This window comes from Coregonus lavaretus (genome assembly GCF_964263955.1).
Source record: "Coregonus lavaretus genome assembly, chromosome: 25".
Taxonomy (NCBI): domain Eukaryota; kingdom Metazoa; phylum Chordata; class Actinopteri; order Salmoniformes; family Salmonidae; genus Coregonus; species Coregonus lavaretus.
The window spans coordinates 23807306-23828871 of NC_140012.1; the positions used below are offsets into that span (position 1 = coordinate 23807306).

At 46.0% G+C, this 21566-nt stretch overlaps 1 protein-coding gene across 1 annotated transcript; it reads left to right on the forward strand.

The window, feature by feature from the left end:
• Window positions 1-61: 61 nt before the first annotated feature.
• LOC311100809 (aconitate hydratase, mitochondrial-like) lies at window positions 62-16104 on the forward strand. Its single transcript, XM_084141777.1, has 17 exons — window positions 62-115; window positions 1503-1645; window positions 1899-2157; window positions 3835-3927; window positions 4157-4315; window positions 4451-4601; window positions 4859-4963; window positions 5206-5297; window positions 5416-5521; window positions 7267-7424; window positions 7708-7781; window positions 13357-13468; window positions 13599-13880; window positions 14043-14234; window positions 14498-14630; window positions 14747-14868; window positions 15087-16104. The coding sequence occupies exons 1-17, from the start codon at window positions 80-82 to the stop codon at window positions 15216-15218; spliced, it is 2349 nt and encodes a 782-aa protein (XP_083997903.1). The 5' UTR covers window positions 62-79; the 3' UTR covers window positions 15219-16104.
• The last annotated feature ends 5462 nt before the right edge of the window (window positions 16105-21566 follow it).

Consider the following 21566-nt stretch of genomic DNA (forward strand, 5'->3'; position numbering starts at 1 on the left):
TTCCTGCATAGACACGCGACGTTGATGGCTACAAAATCTGACGTCACATCTGCTCGACACATCTTTGTCAGTGAACAAAATGGCGACCTACTGTCTTACCGTTGCCCGGCTGCAGGTAGGTGACAGTTTTTCACACATTATATTGCATTTATGTGCCATCGATGTATGAGAATTCACCCTCAAATACAAGTGAATGCACTTTGGATGTGGACCTGATGTCTTTATATGATGTTTGTCTGAGAGAGTACGATCAAAGTCTTGCCGACTTTTCAGGTCATCTTGTCCAGTTGCCTCGAAGCTTCGTCATGAACTCAAGTTTGTCATTTCCACACAAATATATGGCTTTTTAAAGCCATTTGTAATGTTGAAAATTGGAAGAATGTGGCCTACTGTAAGATGTCATTGCGCTCTATATGTCATTTCAACCGAGGACACGTTTATTGATTGCAAGGTTAACGCAAGGTTAGGGCGCATAGCAACCACACAGGGCGCTGGCAAGCACGACGCAGCCTGGCCAGTGAAAACAATACGGTCAGAATACTGTCCCTAAATAGAGGTGTCATTCGAAAGCAGTTTGTCATACGATTCTTGACTATTTCTGATCTTTTGTGTTTTTTAAAAATCTCAAGTCAAAATTGACTTATTGGCATTATGCTGAAGTCTTGTTTAAAAAAAAAAAATCTTGCCATTTTTAGAGCTGTTTGACGTTCATAGATCTGGTTTCCTCCCCATACCTTTGAGTGACAGTACGTATTTGGTGACACGGAAAGACAAAATACCTGTTGATTTCTGTATGTCTCAGCTGTTGTAGATGTCAGTTGTATGACAGGGTTCAGGGATTTTCATTGAAGGACTCATTTAGCGCTGATTATTGACTAAACATTAGAATTTTCCAGATGTCCTCGTATTTGACACTGGTATGCTGGCAATCACACATGCATACATTCTCAAATGCTTGTTTACCCCACATTATGCCAATGATATGATCTCATCCGGTTCCATACAATTCCACAGCTCCCATCTAGAGGCACAGGAAGAGCTGTTTCACCTTGAGCTAGAATGAGTCTATGTGCTCAACAAGAAAATGTTGAGGTTATTTGCCACTCCCATCCACATACTGCTCTCTATATACACACTTGTGCATAACTTTCTGTAATAAACCCACCCTTCCCTTTTTATGATTTATTTATTTGCGGGTGCAGGCACTCTTTTTCATCCAAGTTGACTACTCATGGTCCTCTGTAGCTCAATTGGTAGAGCATGGCGCTTGTAACGCCAGGTTAGTGGGTTCGATCCCTGGGACCACCCATACGTAAAAATGTATGCGCACATGACTGTAAGTCGCTTTGGATAAAAGCGTCTGCTAAATGGCTTATTATTATTATTATTATTATTATTATTATTATTATTATTATTATAGCTCTTTGGGTGGTGTACTATCTAAATCTAGGCCCAAATTATTTTGATGTACACTTTTTATGTTGAATTATCTCTGTCCCCAGCTTGCCCTGGGCCAGGGTGTGCGGCGCTTGCACGTGTCTGCAGCCTTCAATGCCAAGGCCAAAGTGTCAATGAGCCGCTTTGAGCCCAGCAACTACGTGAACTATGAGAAGCTCAATGAAAATGTTAACATCGTGCGCAAGAGGTCAGTATGCCCCTCTGTTTACACTAGAACATGTCCCTGTTTCATGCCATGCTTATTGAGATAGCTTACAGGACAGGGTGGAAGGCCTGTTCTAGTGTGGTGCCAGTCTGTTTCTGACTTAGCCAACTTCAATGTCTTGCCAAGGCAATGATGGGACTGTAACGCAGACTTTTTATGTTCAGTGTCAACTGTACAATTAGAGCTATTTGTAGCCATTTACACTCTCAGCACACTCTGCACTCCTCCCTTTCAGACTCAACCGTCCCCTCACCCTCTCAGAAAAGATTGTGTACGGCCATCTGGATGACCCTGTGGGGCAGGACATCGCCAGGGGCCGTACGTACCTGCGTCTGCATCCGGACCGCGTGGCCATGCAGGACGCCACAGCCCAGATGGCCATGCTGCAGTTCATCAGCAGTGGCCTGCCCCAGGTGGCCGTGCCCTCCACCATCCACTGCGATCATCTGATCGAGGCCCAGATCGGAGGAGCCAAGGACCTGGCGAGGGCAAAGGTGAGAAGTCAGGGGCAGGCCTCGAATTTCCCGGCAACAGCGATGGCCGTCTGCCCCCTTGTGTGGTCGTAATGCCCCCTAATAAAATCCATGCCTTGCGGTGAAAGTGGCTGACTATAATAATCTCCCAGCTGCCAATCGCTGTGCTCCGAAGCACCTTTCACTCACATGGCTCTCTCAGATATCTCAGTTCTTATTGGCCAATGTCCATCACGTGATCTGGTCCTTATCACAGGCCTCGCAGCTCTGTAGTAGGCTACAAGTGAAGACCGACACATCGGGGATGCAACGGTGCGCATCATTCTTATCTAATTCCGAGGCGCACATTGAATAAGTTAGAACTGTCCACGTTTACTTTTCCTCAGTCAACAAGATGAGTAACGAACAGCGACAACACTAGCCTATGTCAATCTACTATTCCCCATAGTACAAAAATATACCTTCTCTATTGGTCAGCTTAAATATTCCAAACAGTATCTGGGACAGTTGTGGGACGATGGATCCCAAATTCATACAACCACTGTACATAAAAAACCTGTTTAAAAGCAGTTTGGCTGATGCAACAGATCAGAATGTTTAGCTTTAAAATGGTGATAAACTATTTCCTCACAGTATAAGTGCAAACGGCAGTAGGCTATACGTGCCAATCTTCCAAAATGCAATTAGCGGGAAAATGTGACGAAGATGAAAATATCCTTTAGAAAGAAGGAAGATCAAAAGCTGCAACAACGAGCATGGGCTGTTAATATGACTAGGATTGTGTCTTTGGCTGCTGGACAATGAAAGAATGTTGAACATGAGAGAAATAGCCTACTGGATTCAATGGTATGAGGAAGGGTTTATAAAAGAATTCCCTCAACATTCCTATGGCCAGAATTTGACTAGGCTACTTTAAAGTAAGGTAAGACATGCCTCATAAAATAAAAAGTCCAGGTTTTAAACAATTACGTTTATGGTTCCAAAATTCTGACTGACTCCGCTCAGATTGAAAGGTGGGTGATGTTGTGGTGCGCAACAGGCACTGGCCTTTCCTATCTGAATGAACAGTGCCTCGTATGTTGACAGAATCAAGCCTTTAGACGTTAATATGAATTATCCTACATATTTTCCATTAAAAGTCTCATTAACGTTTGGCTACATTTTCTGGCGCCTCCCTCATGTCAGCATCAGTGTGGACAGAGGCTGTAGCCAATACACATAGCCTATCACCTACACTTTGACATGTAGGCAAATTATATATGTACATGTTTTCTTAACAGAATAGCTGGAGTTTTTTTGGTTTTCAAATGCATTTTATTGGCTATTTTGGTTAATGACCTTGGTGCGCTAGCAGATTGGGCACCTTGAAGGCCAAATGGCCTTGCCCCTAAAATCATGAAGTTCCAGGCCTGATCAGGGAAGGCCTGGACAGGGGGATGGAGGCAGGTAGCCTAGCTGTTAAGAGCTTTGGGCCAGTAACCGAAAGGTCGCTGGTTCAAATCCCAGAGCTGGCTAGGTGAGCAATCTGCCGATGTGCCCTTGAGCAAGGCACTTAACCCTAATTGTTCATGTACGTCACTCTGGATAAGAGCGTCTGCTAAATGACTAAAATGTAAAATCGTCAGGCCTGGGGGATGGAGGCAGGACTAGAGAATAAACTACCGGTAATAATATTTGTCCTTTTCTCTTGGTCCTTAGGATATTAATGCGGAGGTGTATAACTTTCTGGCCAGTGCTGGAGCTAAATATGGAGTGGGCTTCTGGAAACCAGGCTCTGGCATAATCCATCAGGTACAGTAACAAGGCTACTCTGAAATTACACTTTTGAAGGCACAAAAGTTGCTGGTAATGCACTCACTTGATTATAGACAAGATGTCCTTATAGAATTACATTCCTATAAAAATTGTATGAATGTATGTCCAGATTTTCATTATACGTTCACATAAGATATTGCACATTTATAATGAAGAGCTATCTGTTTGCAGTACCATATCTGACTATTATATCTCACCCATTCAGATCATCCTGGAGAACTATGCCTACCCAGGGGTGTTGCTGATTGGCACAGACTCTCACACACCCAATGGTGGCGGACTGGGCTCCATCTGCATTGGAGTGGGAGGGGCTGATGCTGTTGATGTCATGGCTGGCATCCCCTGGGAGCTCAAGTGTCCCAAGGTAAGTGATTCACAGTTTATATTTAAAACACCTTTTTCCGAAGTCCCAGTAATATAGTACAGTGGTATAATGCATTTCTACAACTGATACTACATAAACTTCACTTAACCATGTTCTCCTCCTGTCCCCTGTCAGGTTATTGGGGTGAAGCTGACAGGCAAGCTGTCAGGGTGGACATCCCCCAAGGATGTGATCCTTAAGGTAGCTGGGATTCTGACAGTGAAGGGAGGTACTGGAGCCATTGTGGAGTACCATGGACCTGGGGTGGACTCCATCTCCTGCACAGGTCAGAGAGAGGGAGGACTTGTTTACTACTGCACACTTCATAGGGGTTATGCCGTCAATAAGACAGTTCATAATCTATCTAGGATGGTGACCAGCTGACCACTGCTAATCTCTGGTCTAATGTACTGTACTTCTGTTTTTCTATGTATGGTGTGAGGAGCACAATCATCAATCAAGTGTTTACTATCAAGCCACATTGTAGTACATTTTGTGTTGTAGAAATGCCCGTAGTAACCTACAGCCTATTGTGTGTTTTAGGAATGGCCACTATCTGCAACATGGGGGCTGAGATTGGAGCCACTACCTCTGTGTTCCCCTACAACCACCGCATGAAGACCTACCTGGAGAAGACTGGTCGTGGAGGTCAGTCAGTTCATGTCATCAAACACGTCTGTGTGTGTGTGATGTGCAATGATCTCTCAGGTTATGTGCTGAATATGTTTGGAAGTTCTGTGATTGCATCCCAAATGGCACCCTATTCCCTATATAATACACTATAAAGGGAATAGGGTGCCATTTTGGACGCTCACCTGGAAGGTTTGTCATTTCTTTCAAAGAGATGTTTGATCCATTTATCCGACCCGTTGCCCTCCCTCTCATCTCAGACATTGCTGCCCTGGCTGACGATTACGCTGACCTGCTGGTTCCTGACACGGGCTGTGAGTATGACTCGATGGTCGAGATCAACCTAGATGAGGTGAGTGCCCTCCCCTGCTCTTTCTTCTCTCTCTCTCACACACACACACACACACACACACACACACACACACACACACACACAACCTAAACATGCTACCGTTCTCTGTCCCTCCTAGCTGAAGCCCCACATCAACGGGCCCTTCACCCCCGACCTGGCCCACTCCATGGCAGACATCGGGGCCACTGCAGTGAAAAATGGCTGGCCCCTGGAGGTCAAAGTGGGTCAGTGCAGCCTTCAGATCCTTTTGACATCACAGCTGGCCATCACAGCCATCTCTCTGTTTAGACCTTAAATAGCTATTTAAGGGAACACTAAAATAACACATCCTATATCTGAATGAATGAAATAATCTTATTAAATACTTTTTTCTTTACATAGTTGAATGTGCTGACAACAAAATCACACAAAAATGATCAATGGAAATCAAATGTATCAACCCATGGAGGTCTGGATTTCACCCTCAAAATTAAAGTGGAAAACCACACTACAGGCTGATCCAACTTTGATGTAATGTCCTTAAAACAAGTCAAAATGAGGCTCAGTAGTGTGTATGGCCTCCACGTGCCTGTATGACCTCCCTACAATGCCTGGGCATGCTCCTGATGAGGTGGCGGATGGTCTCCTGAAGGATCTCCTCCCAGACCTGGACTAAAGCATCCGCCAACTCCTGGACAGTCTGTGGTGCAACGTGGCGTTAGTGGATGGAGCGAGACATGATGTCCCAGATGTGCTCAATTGGATTCAGGTCTGGGGAACGGGCGGGCCAGTCCATAGCGTCAATGCCTTCCTCTTGCAGGAACTGCTGACACACTCCAGCCACATGAGGTCTAGCATTGTCTTGGAACCCAGGGCCAACCGCACCAGCATATGGTCTCACAAGGGGTCTGAGGATCTCATCTCGGTACCTAATGGCAGTCAGGCTACCTCTGGCGAGCACATGGAGGGCTGTGCGGCCCCCCAAAGAAATGCCACCCCACACCATGACTGACCCACCGCCAAACCGGTCATGCTGGAGGATGTTGCAGGCAGCAGAACGTTCTCCACAGTGTCTCCAGACTCTGTCACATGTGCTCAGTGTGAACCTGCTTTCATCTGTGAAGAGCACAGGGCGCCAGTGGCGAATTTGCCAATCTTGGTGTTCTCTGGCAAATGCCAAACGTCCTGCACGGTGTTGGGCTCTAAGCACAACCCCCACCTGTGGACGTCGGGCCCTCATACCACCCTCATGGAGTCTGTTTCTGACCGTTTGAGCAGACACATGCACATTTGTGGCCTGCTGGAGGTCATTTTGCAGGGCTCTGGCAGTGCTCCTCCTGCTCCTCCTTGCACAAAGGCGGGGCTAGCAGTCCTGCTGCTGGGTTGTTGCCCTCCTACGGCCTCCTCCACGTCTCCTGATGTACTGGCCTGTCTCCTGGTAGCGCCTCCATGCTCTGGACACTACGCTGACAGACACAGCAAACCTTCTTGCCACAGCTCGCATTGATGTGCCATCCTGGATGAGCTGCACTACCTGAGCCACTTGTGTGGGTTGTAGACTCCGTCTCATGCTACCACTAGAGTGAAAGCACCGCCAGCATTCAAAAGTGACTAAAACATCAGCCAGGAAGCATAGGAACTGAGAAGTGGTCTGTGGTCACCACCTGCAAAACCAGTCCTTTATTGGGGGTGTCTTGCTAATTGCCTATAATTTCCACCTGTTGTCTATTCCATTTGCACAACAGAATGTGAAATTTATTGTCAATCAGTGTTGCTTCCTAAGTGGACAGTTTGATTTCACAGAAGTGTGATTAACTTGGAGTTACATTGTGTTGTTTAAGTGTTCCCTTTATTTTTTTGAGCAGTGTATATTATGAATATCTATAAACTATACATATCTGGCTTTAGCCTTATATACTGAACTATAGATTTTCTATTGAGAAAGACATACAGCAGGTGGCTCGTTAAGCTCTCTGTCCCCTCCCCTCAGGTCTGATTGGCAGCTGCACCAACTCCAGTTATGAGGACATGGGCCGCTCTGCCTCTGTGGCCAAACAGGCCCTGGACAAAGGGCTGAAGTGCAAGGCTGCATTCACCATCACCCCCGGGTCTGAACAGATCCGCGCCACAATCGAGCGAGATGGATATGTGAGTCCCTGGGCACGGGCAGATGTCTAGGATAGGGGAAGGGGATATGACCAGGGATGTCTGGGGTGCTGGTCACTCCCCTAACAAATCAGGGCAACAGGATAACTGTTGTAGAATATTGTTGACATCCTCCTAAGAATCAAGGATGTTAACATTGGCTCTGCGCTCTATTTTAAGGGCATCATAAGTAGCCAATTTGGAATTTAAACTCTGGATGTTGATATCTTCAGCAGGAACTACTACTACTAGCTGCTCCTAACTGAAGCTGTATGTTGTTCTGTAGTCCAAGATCCTCGGTGACGTTGGTGGAATGGTCCTGGCCAATGCCTGTGGACCCTGCATTGGACAGTGGGACAGGTAATACTGAGTTGACATACTCATTCATGTTAAGGGCTTTTGGGGGGACTGTATTACCAGCAATCATGAGTCATGACTGCATTAAAATTCAATGTGACCGCTGAGTCACTGTAATCTCCTTTTATGCAGTCTGTACATGTGTTAGTAGTAGCCAACTCATTAACTATCATCAGGTTGCTAATGGCCTGGCACTCAGGGCTCTACTGTCCCTCTAACCACTCTGACATCAATGCAAATTAAATCGAAAATCACATCAAACACTTTTAAAACTCACCTCACTGTGATTGATCAATTTGAAGTTCAACAGGTTGAAACTGAGTGGAAAACACGGTCGTTGTGTATGTTTCAAAGGCTAACCCAATGAAATGGACAGTGTTTTCTAAGGTGATGATTAATTCAAAACAGCCATATGCATATTAGAGCTTATGCATAAGCATAGGCCTATATATGAGCCCAAGACCCCCAAAAATAAAAAACCTGAATTAAAATAATGATTGTATCTTTATACAATACATAGCCTACCGCATAATATACTTGGCAGAAAAACATACAATTGAAGTCGGAAGTGTACATACACCTTAGCCAAATACATTTAAACTCAGTTTTTCACAATTCCTGACATTTTAATCCTAGTACAAATTCCCCGTCTTAGGTCAGTTAGTATCACCACTTTATTTTAAGAATGTGAAATGTCAGAATAATAGTAGAGTGATTTTATTTAAGCTTTTATTTCTTTCATCACATTCCCAGTGGGTCAGAAGTTTACATGCACTCAATAAGTATTTGGTAGCATTGCCTTTAAATTGTTTAACTTTGGGTCAAATGTTTCGGGTAGCCTTCCACAAGCTTCCCACAATAAGTTGGGTGAATTTTGGCCCATTCCTCCTGACAAAGCTGGTGTAACTCAGTCAGGTTTGTAGGCCTCCTTGCTCGCACACGCTTTTTCAGTTCTGCCCAAAATGTTCTATAGGATTGAGGTTAGGGCTTTGTGATGGCCACTCCAATACCTTGACTTTGTTGTCCTTAAGCCATTTTGCCACAACTTTGGGAGTGTGCTTGGGGTCATTGTCCATTTGGAAGACCCATTTGCGACCAAGCTTTAACTTCCTGACTGATGTCTTGAGATGTTGCTTCAATATATCCACATAATTTTCCTTCCTCATGATGCCATCTATTTTGTGAAGTGCACCAGTCCCTCCTGCAGCAAAGCACCCCCACAGCATGATGCTGCCACCCCCGTGCTTCACCGTTGGGATGGTGTTCTTCGGCTTGCAAGCGTTCCCCTTTTTCCTCCAAACATAACCATGGTCATTATGGCCAAACAGTTCTATTTTTGTTTCATCAGACCAGAGGACATTTCTCCAAAAAGTATGATCTTTGTTCCCATGTGCAGTTGCAAACTGTAGTCTGGCTTTTTTATGGTGGTTTTGGAGCAATAGCGCATAGGACTCGTTTTACTGTGGATATAGACGCTGTTGTTCTGGGATTGATTTGCACTTTTCGCACCAAAGTACGTTCATCTCTAGGAGACAACGCGTCTCCTTCCTGAGCGGTGTGACAGCTGCGTGGTCCCATGGCGTTTATTCTTGCGTACTATTGTTTGTACAGATGAACGTGGTACCTTCAGGCGTTTGGATATTGCTTCCAAGGATGAACCAGACTTGTTGAGGTGTACACATTTTTTTCTGAAGTCTTGGCTCATATCTTTTGATTTTCCCATGATGTCAAGCAAAGAGGCACTGAGTTTGAAGGTAGGCCTTGAAATACATCCACAGGTGTACACCTCCAATTGACTCAAATGATGTCAATTAGCCTATCAGAAGCTTCTAAAGCCATGACATAATTTTCTGGAATTTTCCAAGCTGTTTAAAGGCACAGTCAACTTAGTGTACAGTGGGGAAAAAAAGTATTTAGTCAGCCACCAATTGTGCAAGTTCTCCCACTTAAAAAGATGAGAGAGGCCTGTAATTTTCATCATAGGTACACGTCAACTATGACAGACGACAGTGAGAATTTTTTTCCAGAAAATCACATTGTAGGATTGTTAATGAATTTATTTGCAAATTATGGTGGAAAATAAGTATTTGGTCAATAACAAAAGTTTCTCAATACTTTGTTATATACCCTTTGTTGGCAATGACACAGGTCAAACGTTTTCTGTAAGTCTTCACAAGGTTTTCACACACTGTTGCTGGTATTTTGGCCCATTCCTCCATGCAGATCTCCTCTAGAGCAGTGATGTTTTGGGGCTGTCGCTGGGCAACACAGACTTTCAACTTCCTCCAAAGATTTTCAATGGGGTTGAGATCTGGAGATTGGCTAGGCCACTCCAGGACCTTGAAATGCTTCTTACGAAGCCACTCCTTCGTTGCCCGGGCGGTGTGTTTGGGATCATTGTCATGCTGAAAGACCCAGCCACGTTTAATCTTCAATGCCCTTGCTGATGGAAGGAGGTTTTCACTCAAAATTTCACGATACATGGCCCCATTCATTCTTTCCTTTACACGGATCAGTCGTCCTGGTCCCTTTGAAGAAAAACAGCCCCAAAGCATGATGTTTCCACCCCCATGCTTCACAGTAGGTATGGTGTTCTTTGGATGCAACTCAGCATTCTCTGTCCTCCAAACACGACGAGTTGAGTTTTTACCAAAAAGTTATATTTTGGTTTCATCTGACCAAATGACATTCTCCCAATCCTCTTCTGGATCATCCAAATGCACTCTAGCAAACTTCAGACGGGCCTGGACATGTACTGGCTTAAGCAGGGGGACACGTCTTGCACTGCAGGATTTGAGTCCCTGGCGGCGTAGTGTGTTACTGATGGTAGGCTTTGTTACTTTGGTCCCAGCTCTCTGCAGGTCATTCACTAGGTCCCCCAGTGTGGTTCTGGGATTTTTGCTCACCGTTCTTGTGATCATTTTGACCCCACGGGCCTCTCATCTTTTTAAGTGGGAGAACTTGCACAATTGGTGGCAGACTAAATACTTTTTTTCCCCACTGTATGTAAACTTCTGACCCACTGGAATTGTGATACAGTGAATTATAAGTGAAATAATCTGTCTGTAAACAATTGTTGGAAAGGTTACTTGTGTCATGCACAAAGTAGATGTCTTAACCAACTTGCCAAAACTATAGTTTGTTAACAAGAAATTTGTGGAGTGGTTGAAAAACAAGTTTTAATGACTCCAACCTAAGTGTATGTAATGAAATGAAATGGTCAGTCTATAATTTTAATGGTAGGTTTATTTGAACAGTGAGAGACAGAATAACAACAAAAAAATCCAGAAAAACGCATGTCAAAAATGTTATAAATTGATTTGCATTTTAATGAGGGGAAAAGTGTTTGACCCCTCTGCAAAACATGACTTAGTACTTGGTGGCAAAACCCTTGTTGGCAATCACAGAGGTCAGACGTTTCTTGTAGTTGGCCACCAGGTTTGCACACATCTCAGGAGGGATTTTGTCCCACTCCTCTTTGCAGATCTTCTCCAAGTCATTAAGGTTTCGAGGCTGACTTTTGGCAACTCGAACCTTCAGCTCCCTCCACAGATTTTCTATGGGATTAAGTTCTGGAGACTGACTAGGCCACTCCAGGACCTTAATGTGCTTCTTCTTGAGCCACTCCTTTGTTGCCTTGGCCGTGTGTTTTGGGTCATTGTCATGCTGGAATACCCATCCACGACCCATTTTCAATGCCCTGGCTGAGGGAAGGAGGTTCTCACCCAAGATTTGACAGTACATGGCCCTGTCCATTGTCCCTTTGATGCGGTGAAGTTGTCCTGTCCCCTTAGCAGAAAAACACCCCCAAAGCATAATGTTTCCACCTCCATGTTTGACGGTGGGGATGGTGTTCTTGGGGTCATAGGCAGCATTCCTTCTCCTCCAAACACGGCGAGATGAGTTGATGCCAAAGACCTTGATTTTGGTCTCATCTGACCACAACACTTTCACCCAGTTCTCCTCTGAATCATTCAGATGTTCATTGGCAAACTTCAGACGGGCCTGTATATGTGCTTTCTTGAGCAGGGGGACCTTGCGGGCGCTGCAGGATTGAAGTCCTTCACGGCGTAGTATGTTACCAATTGTTTTCTTGGTGACTATGGTCCCAGCTGCCTTGAGATCATTGACAAGATCCTCCCGTGTAGTTCTGGGCTGATTCCTCACCGTTCTCATGATCATTGCAACTCCACGAGGTGAGATCTTGCATGGAGCCGCAGGCCGAGGGAGATTAACAGTTATTTTGTGTTTATTCCATTTGCGAATAATCGCACCAACTGTTGTCACCTTCTCACCAAGCTGCTTGACAATGGCCTTGTATCCCATTCCAGCCTTGTGTAGGTCTACAATCTTGTCCCTGACATCCTTGGAGAGCTCTTTGGTCTTGGCCATGGTGGAGAGTTTGGAATCTGATTGATTGCTTCTGTGGACAGGTGTCTTTTATACAGGTAACAAACTGAGATTAGGAGCACTCCCTTTAAGAGTGTGCTCCTAATCTCAGCTCGTTACCTGTATAAAAGACACCTGGGAGCCAGAAATCTTTCTGATTGAGAGGGGGTCAAATACTTATTTCCCTCATTAAAATGCAAATCAATTTATAACATTTTTGACATGCGTTTTTCTGGATTTTGTTGTTGTTATTCTGTCTCTCACTGTTCAAATAAACCTACCATTAAAATTATAGACTGACCATTTCTTTGTCAGTGGGCAAACGTACAAAATCAGCAGGGGATCAAATACTTTTTTCCCTCACTGTACATGTGTCACGTAAAGAGAGCAAGGGTTGAGGGAGTAGGGAATGTTTTTTTCCTAAACAAGTGAGGGATTTCGGTAACAACTTTTCAGTCAGAAATGGCTGTAATTATTTTGCTGGTTCAGCTACATGGACAGCGTAATAAACACTGTTGATGTTTTGTGGTGGTCGCTGCAGCAAGGGGGAGAGACAACAGGTGCTAGACACAGCGCAGCAAGTCTGAGCCTGCCCAGCATAATCAAATCAACTGCGGTCGGAATAGCTCTAGTCGTGTGTCTTTTTAATTATTTCATCAAACAGTGCACTTAAAGCATCAGACAAGCTCAGTGCATATAGCTGATTTGATTAAAACACATAGGATGTGTCTATGAAAATTACACCTTTTAAATTTTTTTACCAATTGATTGGTCAAAAGAACAGACTACTCTCGGTCGACCAAGATTATTATTATTATTATTTAATTTTGTATGTACATGTTCCAAAGGCGCGCATCAGCAGCTTTTATGTGTGGAGGCCTGGCGATGCTAAACGTGTTTATGTTAATTAACGTCAATTACCGTGAGACGGGCAGTCTTTTGCATGACAACCAGCTGACACATTTCATGACTGCCACAGCCCTATTCATGTTCATTCTGTTATTCATTTGGGCTTAAATCTCCTATTCAAAATGTCTGAAGATACTGTCTGTGTATCAAATGGCATCCTATTCCCTATGTAGTGCACTGCTTTTGACCATGGCCCATAGGGCTTTGGTCAAAAGTAGTGCACTATATAGGGAATAGGGTGCCATTTGGGACAAAGTGTTAAGTTGATGTTTCTGTTCAGGCGTGATGTGAAGAAGGGAGAGAAGAACACCATCGTCACATCTTACAACAGGAACTTCACCGCCAGGAACGACGCCAACCCAGCCACACACGCCTTTGTCGCCTCCCCTGAGGTACTGTTAGGACGCTGAATACACCCAGCTTTGCTGACTCTTTCTCTCTTTTCTCACTCGCATAGAAATATTATACACTTGCACACTGGTACACACACACACCTCTCTCCCTTGTCCTCTCCTCCTCCAGATCGTCACAGCCCTGGCCATTGCAGGAACCCTGGATTTCAACCCTGAGGTTGATTACCTCACTGCCGCCAACGGAGAGAAGTTCAAGCTGGAGCCCCCCAGTGCAGACGAGCTTCCCAAGTTGGATTTTGACCCCGGTCAGGACACCTACCAGCACCCCCCTGCCGAGGGTGGCTCCAAGCTGAGGGTGGACGTCAGCCCCACCAGCACCCGGCTGCAGCTGCTGGAGCCCTTCGACAAGTGGGCCGGAGGTGACCTGGAGGACCTGCAAGTCCTCATCAAGGTCAGGGGTCAAAGGACAAACTGGGGTCTGTTCAGGAGGGTGCAACGTTACAGAACGTTCAGATAGAAATGTATTTTGTAACTGAAGACTCATTGAAGGATCATTTCCAGTCAACCTTACTCTTCTCCTTTTCCCATTCCACAATTTGCGCTCTCTCTCCAGGTAAAGGGGAAATGCACCACAGACCACATCAGCGCCGCTGGTCCCTGGCTCAAGTTCCGTGGTCACCTTGACAACATCTCCAACAACATGCTAATTGGAGCAGTCAACATCGAGAACGACGGCGTCAACAAGATCAAGAACCAGCTGACGGGAGAGTACGGCGGTGTGCCTGATGTCGCCCGCCATTACAAGGTAAGCGCCCCAGATGATGAAAATGACCCTTGACCCCTATCTCAAACCACATCCTCACTTGAGATCAACCAGGGTACTTTTTGCTCAAATTTCCCTTTGAAAGTCTGTTGTTTGTGTCTCTAGTTAAGATTCAGCCCTTTTTATAGATTTTTCTAAGAGTGCTTGATATCGATTTAAGCATTTGGCCATCAGTGTAAGAAACTGCAATTGATTAGGGATTTTAAGTTTCCTTTTACTCTCCTCACCTTCCTCCTCTGTCCCAGGCCAACGGTCTGTCGTGGGTGGTTGTGGGAGATGACAACTACGGTGAGGGATCCAGCAGAGAGCATGCGGCCCTGGAGCCCAGACACCTGGGAGGAAGATGCATCATTGTCAAGAGCTTCGCCAGGATCCACGGTAACTTATGTACAGGCCAAAAGTGACAGATTGTGTATGCGCATGCGTTGCTTCCCTCACCAACTTCATTTTCAACATCCACCCAACTAACCTTTTTTCTTTGCTCCTCACTGCAGAGACGAATCTGAAGAAACAGGGAATGCTGCCCCTGACCTTCCAGAACCCTGCTGACTACGACAAGATCCGCCCAGACGACAAGATCTCCATCAAAGGACTTGCAACCTTCGCCCCAGGAAAGGTGAGTGGCACTTAAACCAATCTGTAGGTTTTTGTTCCAGCTCATCATGAACAAACCGTATTTAACTAATCATGGTCTAAATGAAAGACTGTCCAGGATCAGAATCGCCCACCTCCAGTGTAGGGGCTGGGACTTAGTTTCCAGATAGCTAAGGTTCATATAGTTTTTCACTAATCCACCATGTATGTATATCTAACGGTGAATCCCTGTCCCTCCAGCCCCTGTCTACGGTAGTGAAGCACAGTGACGGCACCAAAGATGAGTTCCAGCTGAACCACACCTTCAACGAGACACAGATCGAATGGTTTCAGGCCGGCTCGGCCCTCAACAGGATGAAGGAGCTCCAGTAACTTGAGAAAGAGAGGGAAGAAGAGCTACGGATACAGGGGGAGGGGTTGAGAGGAAAGGGGACATGGGTCAGGCAGAGAGGGGGCAGGTTTGCTGTGTTTTAAAGATATGGGATGTCTCAATAGTCTTGAATGGCTTCCTCCCGCTCCTTATGTTTGTTACCACTGATCTGTAAGGTGAAAGTAAATTAATGATGACTCTATCCACTCCGTTTAACCAATCAGTGATCAGGGAAAGGAGCAGAGGAGAGGAAGCCATTTAAAGAGTTTTGAGCCGTTGTAAAGAATAAAAGCCACACCCCTCCAATATGATGATTCCGGTCCAGTACAATCATCAACCGCTGCATGTGACATCCACTGCCCCGCACTGTATAGACAAGTCAAACACGAACCACATAACTTTTCATATGTAAGAAACACATGTCAAACCTTGCAGTACAGATAGCAGGAGTGCATACACACAAAACGGGTACTACTGTACAGTTGTTTATGGTACTGTGAGCTGCTGTGGTAGACCGATAAGTAACTGTCAGTCAGGCATGAATGTTGGCTCACAGATACTTTATACAAAGGGAAGCTTACCGTTGAGTGTCACACATACAAACCAACATGCTCTACTTTGAGCAGAACGGTAACCTAACACACTGCCAACTGCAGCTCCTCCTGTTATCACAGCTGTTCAAACTGATTGGTGAGGCTTGAAGTCTCTGTCAGTCCGTTCTGTAGTCACTCACCTTGTCTCTGAGTTGCACTAGTCTAGCACTGTATCTGTTGTATGCTGCACAAGCTATCTGCTTTAGTGATTGTGTGATCAAGTGGCTGCTTTGTCCTTTCTGCTCTATCCACACACATCATACCATATGTTTTGTTAATTTTGTTGTAGATTCTCAAAAACACAAAGAATAGAATACACTTGCTGGTTAATACAAGGCAAATTGACTTGTCTATATATATATATATATATATATGTGTGTGCTGTACCTCTTTGTAACAACATCCCACCACCACCGAGTAATAATAATACTACACAGGTCAAAGCTTAAAATATTTGAGTGATTGTATTTTTCCTCTCGGAAAGCTTGGATGTGCATTAAAATATGTTTTTTGCAGCCTCCTCATAGAGAACAGTGTTGATTATACTACCAGACTCTTTCGCACTGTCCTGTGTATTTTTTTGCGCCCTTTCTTGTAATCTTACATGTTAAAATCCTAGCCCTTGTGTTTTTCATTGTGTCTTTACCACAGAAGTGAACCCATGTGTCAAAGATAGACACTTAAAACCCATTGCTTAGCAGTGTATGGGAACTCTCTCAAACATACTAGCTAACTCTGCCTAGAAACATTTGAGCAGGGAATTACACATTTTATGAATTTTTCTGTAATTAAATTGTTTTTATAGACCACATTGAAACATCGAATCCAACTGCATTAAAGTTGAGTGATAAAGTGCAGCAGCTTTCTGAGTCTGTTGTGGTGTTTTCTGCTTTGCAATGGGAGACATTATGCCATGGACTCCCATGTCTGTTAGATATAAAGCCCGCTCCCATGTCTGTTAGATATAATACTCCCCCCCCCAGACAGGTCAGGGCTAGATGGGATCCAGCTTTTGTCAGATTGGACTTTTCGTTGCAAGTTACAATTTATGCAGCAGGTTAGGAGAATTAGGTTAAGGTTAGGAAAAGGGTTAGGGTTAGTTAAAATTAAGGGGGGGGAAATCTACTTTTGATGTTAATTTGACAAAAGCTGAATCCTTTCTAGCCATGAACCCCGTAGACAGAATACACACACACAAGCCAAACAATCTCAATAACTCATATAATATACTATCATCACTACCCTCCTCCGGTCTACAGTATGGAAATGTATGGTGTTTTTTCTTCTTCTGTATTGCAGAAATGAGTGCTATTCAGTCAAAATAGGTTGTAAAATAAACAGACATTTCAATGAATATAGACAATTGCCTCTGTTGGTTAAGGTAGTTGTATGGCTGGAATTTTGCATTTTTTCTCTCTGTGTGTGTGTGTGAGACAGGGAGGGAGAGAGACAACCCTCTAGGACAGGGTTTCCCAAACTTATTTGAATCAGCTGAGTAGTGCTAGGGCAAAAATCAAAAGGTGCACCCAGGGGCGGCCCCAGGACAGAGTTTGGGAAACCCTGCTCTCTTAAATGTTTTCACTCGCAGTGAATAGATCAGCATCTTATCTTACCGCTCTCATTCAGTTTATATGTTGTTTTTCAACAATATTTCTGATCAGAGCTCATGGATGTTCACATTCAGTGAACCACAGCACATATGATATGTTCCCACTGGGCACACACTGGTTGAATCAACATTGTTTCCACGTAATTTCAATGAAATGACGTTGAACCAACGTAGAATAGACGTTGAATTCACGCCTGTGCCCATTGGGTTACTTATTCTATGATTAGGACTACTAGGAATGTAGAGCTGCCTATTACAACACAAAACAACACATGTTTAGTCAAATGAACAAATCGTTCGACTCATTTCGTTCATTTGAGTAAGTTATGCCCAGAGCAAGCAGGAACCCCTATTGGCGAACGATCAACTAAAAACGATTAGTTACCGGAGTGTAACTCCAGTTCTATGAGTGGAGCGGAGCCCCATAGGGGAGCTCTGCTCCTAGTGGTTTACCCTCTGCCCTAAGGCAGCAACAGCCTGAGACAAAATTATGCACACACCTACAGCCAATAGGAGTACAGGTGTCCCTATAAGAGGGGATGCCTCCCGAGATATTTTTCTTCAGCGAGACTAGAAAGGGTCGGCAGGGCCTTAAGTCCTATGGGGCTCCGCTCCGCTCATAGAACTGGAGTTACACTCCGGTAACTAATCGTTCTATATCGTGGAGCTCCGCCCCATAGGGGAGCTCTGCTCCTAGTGGTTTAAGGCGGAGCGTAGCGCTCCAAAATGTACTCCCTGCCGAGCCTAACACTTCCCATCGAAACGAGAAGGTCAGGCCTAGCAATGGCTGCAACCGAGTCCCGCAGTACTGCAACTAAAAACCCCTACGGGCGTCACAATATACCGCGTCATCGGTTAAAGACCCGCCCCACCTAGTCCAATGGCAATGCCAATGACTAGTGGGCAGATCACCAGAATAGAAGCCATACTAATCTGTACTAGCAGATAGATGTGCCTCAATATCCTGTGAAAACACTACCAACCACTAATGGAATGACACCAAGTGTCACTCTACATTGTAAACGCGGTAGACCGCCTCACTCACTCAATGGAATCCCAGAGATTAGTGGGCAGGAACAAAACATGAGTCATACTAAACTGAACAAGCAGATAGATGACCTCACATTCTGTCAATCAACGCATGCCTCTACTGTACTGAACCTGTCAGTCAGGATTCATGCCACAAAATAGGTTTTCTTATCCAAAGCGGACCTGATGGAAACCTTGTCCATAGTCCTGCTTTTCCCTCTCTTCCTAGCTCAAGATCTCCCTTCAGCTATGCTGAGTACAGACCGAGCCAAAGAGTTAGAAAACACATCTATCAAAAAACACGTCTTCCTAACCAAAGCGGACCTGATGGAAACCTGTGTCCACAGTCCTGCTTCTCATCTCTATCTTGCTCTAGATCTCCCTTCAGCCACGCTGAGTACAGATCGAGCCAGAGAGTTAGAAGACATATCTAAGAGATAGAAACGGATAAATGGAGACGGCGTCGACCAGGATGCTGCTCTACAGATATCCTCTACCCCTGTTCCTCTGAAAAGGGAAGTAGAAGCCGCTACTCCACGAGTGGAGTGAGCTCTGATACCCTGAGGCAATTGCCGCCCTGCTGCCTCATAAGCTGTCTCAATGCCTTCACAAAGCCAGTGAGACAACCGCTGTTTTGAAAGTGGTCTACCTAGTGCAGCCGCACCGTGACACACAAACAACTGAGGCGATGACCTGATCGCTGCTGTGCGCTCAACGTAATACGCCAAAGCGCGTACCGGGCACAGGCGATGGAGCTTTTCCTCACTCCTCTCTCTATGAGGAGGAGGAGAAAAAGCCCACAGCTCCACGGTCTGTGACCTATATGAACTCTTAATAACCTTCGGCACAAATGCCGGGTTAGGACGTAACACTGCTCTGCTCAGGTCACCATTGATGGCCAGGCAGTCAGGTCTCGTCGAAAGAGCACACAAATCACTAACCCGCTTAGCTGTTCTTAATAGACAGCATCTTGAGGGGTATTTGATTCAATGGCTCGAACGGCGACTTACATAGCGCTTCGAGTACCAAAGCCAAATCCCACTGAGGAAGCGTGACTCTAGGTATTGGCCTAAGTCGCCGCGTTCCTAATAGGAAGCGTTTCACTAGAGGGTGGCTAAAGACATTGTCTCTGCCAAACCCCTCATGACAAGCTGAAATCGCTGCTGCAAACACCTTAATAGTGGCACGCGATTTTTGCTTATCAAACATGAGCTGTAGAAAAGAGAGAATACTCTTCACCTGACAGCTCATGGGGTCTACACCTTGTGTGACACACCATCGTGAAAACACGTTCCATCTACTGGCATACATCTTAGAAGTGGAACTGGCACGTGAACCCTGTATGGTCCTGATCACTGCATCAGATAACCCACGGCGCTCTAGCCTGTCCCTCTCAGCAGCCAGGCCTTCAGTGGTTGGCCGATTATGGGCAATTTCCCTATCGTGCCTCCCGCCTGAGACAACGCGCCCCGTCGATGTGGAATTGGCCAAGGTGGCGCAATCAACATCTGACTCATCTCCGCAAACCAAGGAGCCCCCTGGGCGATCGGGCGCTATCAGTATCACTGACAGCCCCCCTGACCTCACCCTGGCTAGCAGTGGGAGAATGCAGGACAGCGGAGGGAATGCATACAGGAGAACTCTCGGCCACGGTTGGTGCGCAAAGGCGTCCCTTCCCAGTGGCGGTCTGTCCTGTTCCCTCAGAGAGAACCACAGAGGACATTGCGCGTTCACACGTGACGCGAATAGGTCCACCTCGGCTCTCCCGAATTGTTCCCAAATCTGGAGAACAATGTCCGGATGCAGACACCACTCGTCGTCTCGAGGACCCCCTCTTGACATGAGGTCTGCTCCTACGTTCAAGTAGCCCGGAATGTGTGCTGCTCTCAATGAGCGAAGGTGCTCGTGAGCCCACAGCCACAATTCCTCTGCCGCCCGATGGAGAGCAGGAGACCTGACTCCTCCCTGGCGATTTATGTGAGCTACTGTGGTCCGGTTGTCTGACCAGACCAGCACATCGCGACCCCGAAGGGTAGACGCGAAGTGGGTCAGAACCAGTCGAACCGTTTCCAACTCCAAGAGGTTGATATGACGACCTGATTGAGGCCACACACCTCCTATCGCTTGGGTCTGACATGTCCCTCCCCATCCCGTCAGGGACGCATCCGTGAATACTGGGATGTGAGAGGACACCTTTCCTATCGGGACTCCGTGCGTGAGAACGCGCGGGTTTCTCCAATAGTTCAGATCTGCCCTGAGCGAGAGTGGAACCACCACCAACCGATGACGTTGACGCAATGGGTCTAGTCTTAGTTGGGCGAACCATCGCTGCATCCTGCGCATATGCAGGAGTCCCAGCGGAACCACAGAGTGGGCTGACGACATGAGACCCAAAAGTGACATGATCGACAGCGCCGTCACCGTGTGATTCGGACGACACTTCCTCAGGGCTAGCAACAAGGCTACCCTTCGGGGGTCCGAAATTCGAGCCCTCATCCTCACAGTGTCTAGCTGTATCCCCAGGTAGACAATCTGATGAGTGGGCCAGGGCGCGCTCTTTTTCCAATTCACAGCAAACCCCAGACTTGTGAGATGCATCACTGTCTGTGTTGTGTGAGTGATCGCCAGCTCTGCTGACGGGGCGAGAACCAGTAGGTCGTCCAGGTAGGCTAGTAGCCGTATTCCCTGACGACGCAACGGTTCCAATGCCGCCTCCACACACTTGGAAAATGTGCGAGGTGCCAGGGCGTACCCAAATGGTATCCTCGTGTATTCGTACGCCACCCCTTGAAAGGCGAACCGCAGAAACTTCCTGTGACGCGGCTGAACCGGCACATGAAAGTACGCGTCCTTTAGGTCTATGCTCGTACAAAAGTCCCCTCTCTGGACACATTCCAGCAGACGTTTTGTCGTTAGCATTCGGAAGGGCCGTTTGGTTATGCTCTCGTTGAGAATGCGTAAGTCCAAAATCGGCCTCACTCCCCCCGTCTTTTTGGGCACTAGAAAATAAGGTGAATATAGCCCTTTGTTCCTTTGCTCCCGGGGAACTACTGTCACCGCCTCCTTTGCCAAAAGTTCCGTAATCTCTGACATCAGAGCGGCCACTTTGTCTGGCGTTT

Coding starts and splice junctions, on each gene's coding strand:
- LOC311100809 (XM_084141777.1), top strand. CDS start 80: ATGGCGACCTACTGTCTTACCGTTGCCCGGCTGCAG. Junction 4,316..4,450: donor GGGAGCTCAAGTGTCCCAAG/GTAAGTGATTCA, acceptor GTCCCCTGTCAG/GTTATTGGGGTGAAGCTGAC. Junction 5,298..5,415: donor TCGAGATCAACCTAGATGAG/GTGAGTGCCCTC, acceptor TGTCCCTCCTAG/CTGAAGCCCCACATCAACGG.